This window comes from Salvelinus fontinalis, unplaced genomic scaffold (genome assembly GCF_029448725.1).
Source record: "Salvelinus fontinalis isolate EN_2023a unplaced genomic scaffold, ASM2944872v1 scaffold_0650, whole genome shotgun sequence".
NCBI lineage: Eukaryota > Metazoa > Chordata > Actinopteri > Salmoniformes > Salmonidae > Salvelinus > Salvelinus fontinalis.
In genome coordinates, this window is record NW_026600859.1 from 51,800 (window position 1) to 62,376 (window position 10,577).

At 40.9% G+C, this 10,577-nt stretch overlaps 1 protein-coding gene across 1 annotated transcript; it reads left to right on the forward strand.

The window, feature by feature from the left end:
- The first annotated feature begins 216 nt into the window (after positions 1-216).
- On the forward strand, positions 217-9,804 carry LOC129846925 (B-cell receptor CD22-like). The gene is made up of 11 exons (XM_055914739.1): positions 217-271; positions 558-902; positions 4,925-5,152; positions 6,445-6,789; positions 7,481-7,744; positions 7,894-8,157; positions 8,376-8,466; positions 8,553-8,607; positions 8,703-8,937; positions 9,325-9,379; positions 9,448-9,804. Exons 1-11 carry the CDS (start codon positions 217-219, stop codon positions 9,599-9,601), a joined length of 2,091 nt encoding a protein of 696 aa, XP_055770714.1. The 3' UTR covers positions 9,602-9,804.
- The last annotated feature ends 773 nt before the right edge of the window (positions 9,805-10,577 follow it).

The following is a 10,577-nucleotide window of genomic DNA, read 5'->3' on the forward strand; positions in this document are numbered from 1 at the left end:
ATACATAGTGCAATAGACTTACAGACAGACAGTATTCACATAGACAACCATATAGCACAATACAACACAACACAACATGAGCCTGGTTCATTTTCAGTAATGAGGCCCTGTACCCCATTTACAGTTTATACTTCAATGTATCAGGTGGAGTTATTCACCAGCTATAGAGTGAGTTGTTGTTTACGTTTCAAAGACTGCAGGGTGGGAGATGCAACAATGGCCTTGAGAACAGCAGGAAGTGTGTTGGTGGTATTTCTCTGGTCTGTGACAGGTATGGTCTCATTCTTATCTTTTAGTTGCCCGGTTTGTGAAACTACAGACATTTCTAAAAGCATAACCATTTTTATGTTCTACTGGCGACATATTTGGCGTCTCCACTTCAATTTAAACAGTTGCTTTTCTAAACTCACTGAGTGAAGCTTATCTGTGGTTTCCATTCACACTCAACCAAAGAGTATCTATGTCTGAACTCAGCAACTATTGAAACAAAGTGTTAGTGTGGGTCAAAAGACCTTGAACTTAATGTAACGTCCTTGTGATGTCTAACTGTATTTCAGTGGTACTGGGTCAGGATGGCTGGAGTGTTACATACACCACTCAGAGTATCTGTACCTTGAAGGGGTCAACAGTGGAGATGTCCTGCTCTTACACATATCCCAGTGGAACAGTAACAACTACCTTCTGGTTCACTAAAAATTATGCAGGGGGGAATCCTGTGAGTCTGAGTGATGACCCAGACTATAAAGGACGTGTGACGTACCATAGAGATATGAAGAATGGCCACACCCTGAGAATCACAGACCTGAGAGAGAGTGATTCATCTACGTACATGTTCAGCTTTATAACAGATCAGACCAGATGGAAATATACTGGCGATCCTGGAGTCACTCTGTCTGTCACAGGTAACATTCTATTGTCTGATGTTCTGTTTAATCTTCATTGTCCCTTTAGGTCTGGAAATGGTCTTGCTTTGTATTAATCTAATAAAAGTAATGAGCTGGCGCACACCCAGAGAAACTGATTTAGTGTAGAGGTGCTGACTAACGGAGAATAAACTGGAAGCTATAACAACACACCTAGAGAAACGTATTTAGTGTAGAGGTGCTGACTAACGGAGAATAAACTGTAAGCTATAACAACACACCCAGAGAAACTGATTTGGTGTAGAGGTGCTGACTAACGGAGAATAAACTGGAAGCTATAACAACACACCCAGAGAAACTGATTTAGTGTAGAGGTGCTGACTAACGGAGAATAAACTGGAAGCTATAACAACACACCCAGAGAAACTGATTTAGTGTAGAGGTGCTGACTAACGGAGAATAAACTGGAAGCTATAACAACACACCCAGAGAAACTGATTTAGTGTAGAGGTGCTGACTAACGGAGAATAAACTGGAAGCTATAACAACACACCCAGAGAAACTGATTTAGTGTAGAGGTGCTGACTAACGGAGAATAAACTGGAAGCTATAACAACACACCCAGAGAAACTGATTTAGTGTAGAGGTGCTGACTAACGGAGAATAAACTGGAAGCTATAACAACACACCCAGAGAAACTGATTTAGTGTAGAGGTGCTGACTAACGGAGAATAAACTGGAAGCTATAACAACACACCCAGAGAAACTGATTTAGTGTAGAGGTGCTGACTAACGGAGAATAAACTGGAAGCTATAACAACACACCCAGAGAAACTGATTTAGTGTAGAGGTGCTGACTAACGGAGAATAAACTGGAAGCTATAACAACACACCCAGAGAAACTGATTTAGTGTAGAGGTGCTGACTAACGGAGAATAAACTGGAAGCTATAACAACACACCCAGAGAAACTGATTTAGTGTAGAGGTGCTGACTAACGGAGAATAAACTGGAAGCTGTAACAACACACCCAGAGAAACGTATTTAGTGTAGAGGTGCTGACTAACGGAAAATAAACTGGAAGCTATAACAACACACCCAGAGAAACTGATTTAGTGTAGAGGTGCTGACTAATGGAGAATAAACTGGAAGCTGTAACAACACACCCAGAGAAACGTATTTAGTGTAGAGGTGCTGACTAACGGAGAATAAACTGGAAGCTGTAACAACACACCCAGAGAAACGTATTTAGTGTAGAGGTGCTGACTAACGGAGAATAAACTGGAAGCTATAACAACACACCCAGAGAAACTGATTTAGTGTAGAGGTGCTGACTAACGGAGAATAAACTGGAAGCTATAACAACACACCCAGAGAAACGTATTTAGTGTAGAGGTGCTGACTAACGGAGAATAAACTGGAAGCTATAACAACACACCCAGAGAAACTGATTTAGTGTAGAGGTGCAGACTAACGGAGAATAAACTGGAAGCTATAACAACACACCCAGAGAAACTGATTTAGTGTAGAGGTGTTGACTAACGGAGAATAAACTGGAAGCTATAACAACACACCCAGAGAAACTGATTTAGTGTAGAGGTGCTGACTAATGGAGAATAAACTGGAAGCTATAACAACCCACCCAGAGAAACGGATTTAGTGTAGAGGTGCAGACTAACGGAGAATAAACTGGAAGCTATAACAACACACCCAGAGAAACTGATTTAGTGTAGAGGTGCTGACTAACGGAGAATAAACTGGAAGCTATAACAACACACCCAGAGAAACTGATTTAGTGTAGAGGTGCTGACTAATGGAGAATAAACTGGAAGCTATAACAACCCACCCAGAGAAACGTATTTAGTGTAGAGGTGCAGACTAACGGAGAATAAACTGGAAGCTATAACAACACACCCAGAGAAACTGATTTAGTGTAGAGGTGCTGACTAACGGAGAATAAACTGGAAGCTATAACAACACACCCAGAGAAACTGATTTAGTGTAGAGGTGCTGACTAACGGAGAATAAACTGGAAGCTATAACAACACACCCAGAGAAACGGATTTAGTGTAGAGGTGCTGACTAACGGAGAATAAACTGGAAGCTATAACAACACACCCAGAGAAACTGATTTAGTGTAGAGGTGCTGACTAACGGAGAATAAACTGGAAGCTATAACAACAAAGAGAGTCACACACTCCATATGAATAACCTCCCAGTCATTTATTGTGTAAAAACCACCAACGTTTCAGCATCACCTTCTTCAGGGTAAATGTATTGCATCATGTGACGACACTAGACAACAGGTGATTCAGGTTGATGTTGTCTACTCCAGACCTGCAGGTGAAGGTGACTCCTTATTCACAGATTTCAACATGGAGGATACTGACCTGTAGCACCACCTGTATTCTGACTGGTAACCCCACTTACATCTGGTACAAGAACGGACAGGTTGTAACTGAGAAGACTTCCCCCTATTCAGTCTACCCTTATGCTGTAGACAGTTACTCCTGTGCTGTAAAAGCCAATGAGAATCTCCACTCTCCTTCAGTGTGTGAGTGTGGATTCAACTCAGTATTCTAGTATAACTTTTCAAGTGTAATTATTCTGTCTGCTAAACAGTCCTCAGAGATAACACTTAGCAGTAACACAGGATGGCAGAACTACTCTGGATTACTGCAGCTCACGATTCCACTGTGTAAATCATGCATTCTTATCATTATATTCCAGGTGTTGATGGTCAGAGCTGCAACAGCGTGACTTACACCAAGAGGACAATCTGTGTCTTGAAGGAGTCAACAGTGGACATATCCTGTACTTATGTTGGTTATTATTACACCACATCAACATTCTGGTTTAGAAGTGATAAGTTGACCCCTGAAGACCTAACCACAGACCCAGGGTATGCAGGTCGTGTGGAGTACACTAGAACATACAACGGTTTCTTCACCCTGAGAATCTCAGATCTGAGAGAGGAGGACTCAGCTGAGTATCGCTTCACTTTTAAAACAAACAACGTTGAATGGGGTCATAGTTTCCCAGGAACAACTCTGTCTGTCACAGGTAATACTACCCTGTATTTTACAACTGTAAATCATATTGAATTACAGGAGAAAATAAATTAACCATCCTGTTAACACAGAGGTGTATGTGGTTTCATGCATATTGTTTCAGGTCTGCAGGTGAAGGTGACTCCTGCTGCAGAGGGACAGAAGACACTGACCTGTAGCACCACCTGTACTCTGACTGACAACCCCACCTACATCTGGTACAAGAACGGACAACGTCTAGATGAGCCCACTTCCCGGCAATACTCTGTCAATAGTTATTATTCAGACAGTTACTCCTGTGCTGTAAAAGGCCATGAGGATCACCTCTCTCCTGCAGTGTGTGAGTATTAATGAAACTAGTATTTTATGTAGTACCATTTAGAACCAATAAGAATGGTATTACTTTCTCTATCAATATTCTTAACTATATACATTGGAATGATAAACAGTTTTATAGATGTATGTCAATATATATATTGTTTAATTCAAAATGAACCTGTATAATACATCTAAAACATTTAGTCTCATTATCGTTTCAGGAATTGATCAGTTACATTATGTTTCAGGTGTTGTGGGTGAGAGCTGTATGAATGTGACTTACACCCATCAGAGTATCTGTGCTTTGAAGGGGTCAACAGTGGACATATCATGCTTTTACACACATCCCAGTTGGCATAACGTCACAGAAGTATCCTGGTTCAACAAATGGGAGACTGGAGTAACTAAGGATCTGAGCCTGAACCCAGAGTATGCAGATCGTGTGGAATACCATCGACAAACAGAAAAGGACTCCACCCTGAGAATCACAGACCCGAGAGAGAGTGACTCAACTGAGTACAAGTTCAGATTTACAACTGATGAGGCCAGATGGGGGTACAGCTTCCATGGAACAACTCTGACTGTCACAGGTAACACTACATACCACATTATAACGTTTTGAAGAGTCATGATGTTAATAATTAACTCACCAATTCTGAACCATATACTCTTTTTTTGCTCTCCTTTAATTCAGGTTTTCAGGTGGAGGTGACTCCTGAACAGTATTCAGAGTATAAGACACTGACCTGTATCACCACCTGTACTCTGAGTAACCCCAACCCCATCTATATCTGGTACAAGAACGGACAACATCTAGATGAGAGCACCTCCCCCCAGTACAAATACTCAGTCTACAGTAACTATGAAGACAGCTACTCCTGTGCTGTAAAAGGCCATGAGGATCTCCTCTCTCCTGCAGTGTGTGAGTGTTTCTTTATAGAGGGACAGATCAAATTTTACTGGGGGACTAGACAGGACTGGTCTCCAAAGTAAAAAATATGTTCACATTACCCTCCCTTTGTACTGTAAAATAAATTGAACACCCTCCCCCCTCAGAATGAACTCAAAATAATGTTTACGACCTCAAATAAGAATAACTGTAGCGACCCTGCCTCTATAAACGTGAATACCGACTTTGTCACTTCAGCCTGCTGTTGTGGCATGATCGATGCCACGCAGGGCTACGGGCCAGAAGTTTGAGGGTTCCCGACCACCACAGACAAGCTCACCCTGCCTGCCTGTTCCATTACACTGCGATCATATACAAAATATATGCAACAAATTTTCCACCAACAGGTTTCTGTGCCAATGCAGCACACAACCAATAAACAAAGCAGACCAACTTCAGCCACTTCAATGTCATGGTTTGTGTTTTCAACACCACAATAAATAGACAATGTAAATCTGGACAGAGAACACATCCCTCCCTACCTTGTAGTCTTACCCAGTATTGAAGGCTTGACAGAGAATACATCCTCCGTACCTTGTAGTCTTTCCCAGTATTGAAGGCTTGACAATCTCTGAATGTCATTACACTTGTTGGTGTATTGTAACAGATGATTAACTGATTGATTTTATTTGTCTGTTAAAAAAATACACATATAAACAATGTTTTTTAAGTGAACAGGATTGTACAATAAAGTCGGGGACTTATTTCCATTGTGGTCCCCATGTTTTACATAAATACATATACAATTATACTGAACAAAAATATAAACGTAACGTGCAACAATTTCAACCATTTTACTGAGTTACAGTTCATATAAGGAAATCAGTAAATTGAAATAAATTCATTAGGCCCTAATCTATGGATTTCACATGACTGGGCAGGGTCACAACCATGGGTGGGCTTGGGAGGGCATAGGCCCACCCACTGAGGAGCCAGGCCCGCCAATCAGACTGAGTTTTTCCCAACAAAAGGGCTTTATCACAGACAGAAATACTCCTCAGTTTCATCAGCTGTCTGGGTGGCTGTTCTCAGATGATCCCGCAGGTGAAGAAGCCGGATGTGGAGATCCTGGGCTGAATGTAAAAAAAACACACAATCCTCCCCATAGCAAAAACTAAATAGATCTGTCACTAATACATCACTGTAAAACTGTACACAATGTGTTTCTGTGTTGGTTTCACTATGTAATATGAGAACTGTTAGCATTTCTAGAAAGAACTGAGAATATTATCGAGTTGACCTCTTGTTATGTCACTGTGTTTCAGGTGTTCAGGGTCAGAGATGCAGCAGAGTGACTTACACCAAGAGGAGAATCTGTGTCTTAAAGGGGTCAACAGTGGACATATCCTGTACTTATGTTGGTTATTATTACACCACATCATCATTCTGGTTTAGAAGTGATACGACGACCCCTGAAGACCTAACCACAGACCCAGGGTATGCAGGTCGTGTGAAGTACCCTGACAAAGTGACTGGAACATACGAAGGTCTGTCCACCCTGAGAATCACAGATCTGAGAGAGGAGGACGCAGCTGAGTATCGCTTCACTTTTAAAACATACAACTTTGAATGGTGTCATAGTTTCCCAGGAACAACTCTGTCTATCACAGGTAATACTACACTGTATGATACAACTGTACATCATATTGAATTACAGGAGAAAATAAATTAACCATCCTGTTAACACAGAGGTGAATGTGGTTTTATACATATTGTTTCAGGTCTGCAGGTGAAGGTGACTCCTGCTGCAGAGGGACAGAAGACACTGACCTGTAGCACCACCTGTACTCTGACTGACAACCCCACCTACATCTGGTACAAGAACGGACAACGTCTCGATGAGCCCACTTCCCAACAATACTCTAGTAATACCCTAGTAGTGTTGGGTCATTCTGCAGACAGTTACTCCTGTACTGTAGAACACCATGAGGCTCTCCACTCTCCTGCAGTGTGTGAGTATGAATTAAACTACTATTCTACTTAGAAAGTATCAATCATTTAATATCAATGGGAAGGGTATTACTGCTTTATCTATAAATATTCATCATTACATAGAAATTACACACAATGTCATAGATGTATGCATGTCTATAGTTAGAATGTTCAGCACCTCAAACACTTGAAGAATAGTTTAGTAGACACTCAAGTCCTAAAGTATCTCCAAATGTATTCTTATTCATGTTTTGTGTAAGCGATAGTTTTAGATAGTTCTCTGACTTTAGATGTTATTTATTTTTGACATGACGTCATTTGAGGTAGTATACTACAGTCCTGACCCTCTGACACATTCTGCTTTACTAGATGCTCCAAAGAACACCTCAGTGTCAGTCAGTCCCTCTGGTGAAATAGTGGAGGACAGTTCAGTGACTCTGACCTGCAGCAGTGATGCCAACCCACCTGTGGACAAATACACCTGGTACAAGAAGAATGGAGCTTCACTGACAGGATCTGAAAAGACCTTCCTCATCACCAACATTAACTCTGAGGACAGTGGAGAATACTACTGTGAGGCTGAGAGTATATATGGGAGTCTCAACTCTTCTTCTGTGTCTGTGGACGTTCAGTGTAAATACACTTAACCTCCTCTTCTTTTGATCAGAGAATCACACATATTTAAAGTCATATTTAACTTATTTCAATCATAAGTCCAAGTTCCATGATGCTCCTCATGTAAAGCACTATGTCTGAACAATGTGTTACATATTGTCCACCAGATGGCCCAAAGTACACCTCAGTGTCAGTCAGTCCTTCTGGTGAAATAGTGGAGGGCAGTTCAGTGACTCTGACCTGCAGCAGTGATGCCAACCCACCTGTGGACAAATACACCTGGTACAAGAAGAATGGAACCTCACCAAAAGCATCAGGACAGAGTTACAGCATCACTAACATCATCTCTGAGGACAGAGGAGAATATTACTGTGAGGCTGAGAATACAATAGCATCTATGAACTCTACTACTCTGAAGATCATTGTAGCAGGTAAAGTTTTTCTTTAATAACTCAATACAAAATTACTTTTGAAGATATATCTTAATATTTATACTTTGGATTATTACACTTTTGTTAATAACTACAGGTTTGCTTATAAAATCCCCAAGTATTAACAAGTATTACATTGATATTCTGTTTTATTATTATAATAATATTCAGTTCATTAGAACATGCTGTGTACTCATATCATCCATATTTTATTTTAGGGAAACAGACCTCAGTTCTGACTGCAGCTGTAGGAATCATAGTGGTTGTTCTGGTTCTCATCCTCTGTCTCTCTGGACTCATGTGGTTCAGGTGAGTTTTTTGGTTGTTTATTATTTCACTTTAGAAGATTCAATAATTCATTAATTCATTTATTCATTCATTTGTTTACAAAACAGGAAGAAGGCCTCCACATCCACCTCCAACACAAGAGACACAGCAGATGATGGACAGGTGAGTCTGTTGGAATCAGAAGATGACTGTGATGACTGTGTATGTTTTGTGGAACATTTCCACTCCTCATGTTGTCTGTCCACTCTCTCCATCAGGGAGACTCTAGTCCAGTGTATGACAGCATCTCAAACATGGTCATGACCTCTACTGCAGCACAGACAGCAGCCACAGACGACCAGGATGATGTTCACTACGCCAGCGTCCACGTCTCTCATTCCAAAAACCAGGAAGTGCCTCTATACTCCACCGTCCAAGTGCCTCAGTCCCAGAAAGAGGATGAGGATGTCCAGTACGCTGCTCTGAAATTCAACCTCCCAGTGGTGCCACCTGGTGAGCATATTCTGCATTAAGGTCATTCATATGCTGCAGTTTATTGTAGGAGATCAATAATAAGATCATCAATAAGAAAAACAGTTGACCTTAAATGACCATTATGAACCCAAACTATGAACCCAACAATGGACATCTCAGGACAATTACTATGACATGTCTATAATAGGGAGTGATGTGATGATGGTTTTGAAGAACTGTTCTTCTGTTCCAAATGGAACACTATTCCCTATTTAGTGCACTTCTTTAGACAGAGCCCTATAGGGTGGTAGTGCACTACTTTAGACAGAGCCCTATAGGGTGGTAGTGCACTATAAAGGGTATAGGGTGCCACCATTTGGGACGCTGTCTATGTTTAATTTCTGTTTCTCTGCTTCAGACCCGCAGCAGCACAATCAGCTGAGGAGGACTCCTCTGTTCTCTACAGTACAGTCAACAAACCCTGAACCAAGAAGACCCGAACACAAAAACCCAGAATCAAGAAGACCTGAACACAACAAACCAAGAAAGAAGAAGACCTGAACACAACAAACCCAGAACCAAGAAGACCCGAACACAACAAACCCAGAACCAAGAAGACCTGAACACAACAAACCCAGAACCAAGAAGACCTGAACACAACAAGTTTGACAAAAACCTTGTATATCTTGACCTGTATATTTAAACTAAGTGATATAATGCCTGTGGAGGTGTGGAATATTGACCATTATAAACCAGGTGGTTTGAGCCGTGAATGCTGATTAGCTGAAAGGCGTGGTACACCAGACCGTATACCATGGGTATTTAAATTTGTATTTACTGGTCTAAGTACATTGGTAACCAGTTTAAAATAAGGCACCTCGGGGTTTGTGGTTTGTGGCCAATATACCACGGCCAAGGGCTGCATCCAAGCACTCCGCGTTGCGTTGTGCATAAGAACAGCCCTTAGTCGTAGTATATTGGCCATATACCACACCTCCTCGGGCCTTATTGCTTAAGTTTATAATGGCAATAAGGAACTTCAGGGGTTTGTGGTATATGACCAACATACTGTACCACGGCTTATTTTAAACTGAGTAACAACATAAATAGAACAGTAAACAAGTATTTTTACGTCATACCCGTGGTATATTGTCTGATATACAGTATAGACTTCTGAAATGCTGTTTCAGCCAATCAGCATCCAGGACCCAAACTACCCAGTTTATAATAGTATATAATAATATATGCCATCTAGTAGACACTTTTATCCAAATTCACTGTCATTACAGTCATGGTTGAATACATTTTTTGTATGGGAAGTCCCAGCAGGAATGGAACCCATGAGCCATGCTCTACCAACTGAGCCACAGGACTACTCTATTCAAACTTAGAGTAGGAGTGCTGATCTAGGGTCAGTTATGACTTTGAAACAATGATGAATAAGAAAGGGACCTTAACATTTTTTAACAATATTTTTCATTTGAAAAATGTTGTATTTCTGATGTAGGCAACCTTGAGTTCCAGTTATATTTTATAGTGCATTCGTAAAGTATTCAGACCCCTTGACTTTATCCACATTTTGTGATGTGACAAGCTTATTCTCAAATTGACGAAGTAGTTCTCTTTCGTCATCAATCTCCACACAAAACCCAATAATGATGAAGCAAAAAAGGTTATTA

What these genes read in the sequence shown, in the direction of transcription:
- LOC129846925 (XM_055914739.1), top strand. Translation starts at nt 217, where the DNA reads ATGGCCTTGAGAACAGCAGGAAGTGTGTTGGTGGTATTTCTCTGGTCT. An exon ending in AACAACTCTGTCTATCACAG is followed by an intron (nt 6,790 to 7,480) that starts GTAATACTACAC and finishes CTGCTTTACTAG; the next exon opens with ATGCTCCAAAGAACACCTCA. An exon ending in CCTCCCAGTGGTGCCACCTG is followed by an intron (nt 8,938 to 9,324) that starts GTGAGCATATTC and finishes TCAGACCCGCAG; the next exon opens with CAGCACAATCAGCTGAGGAG.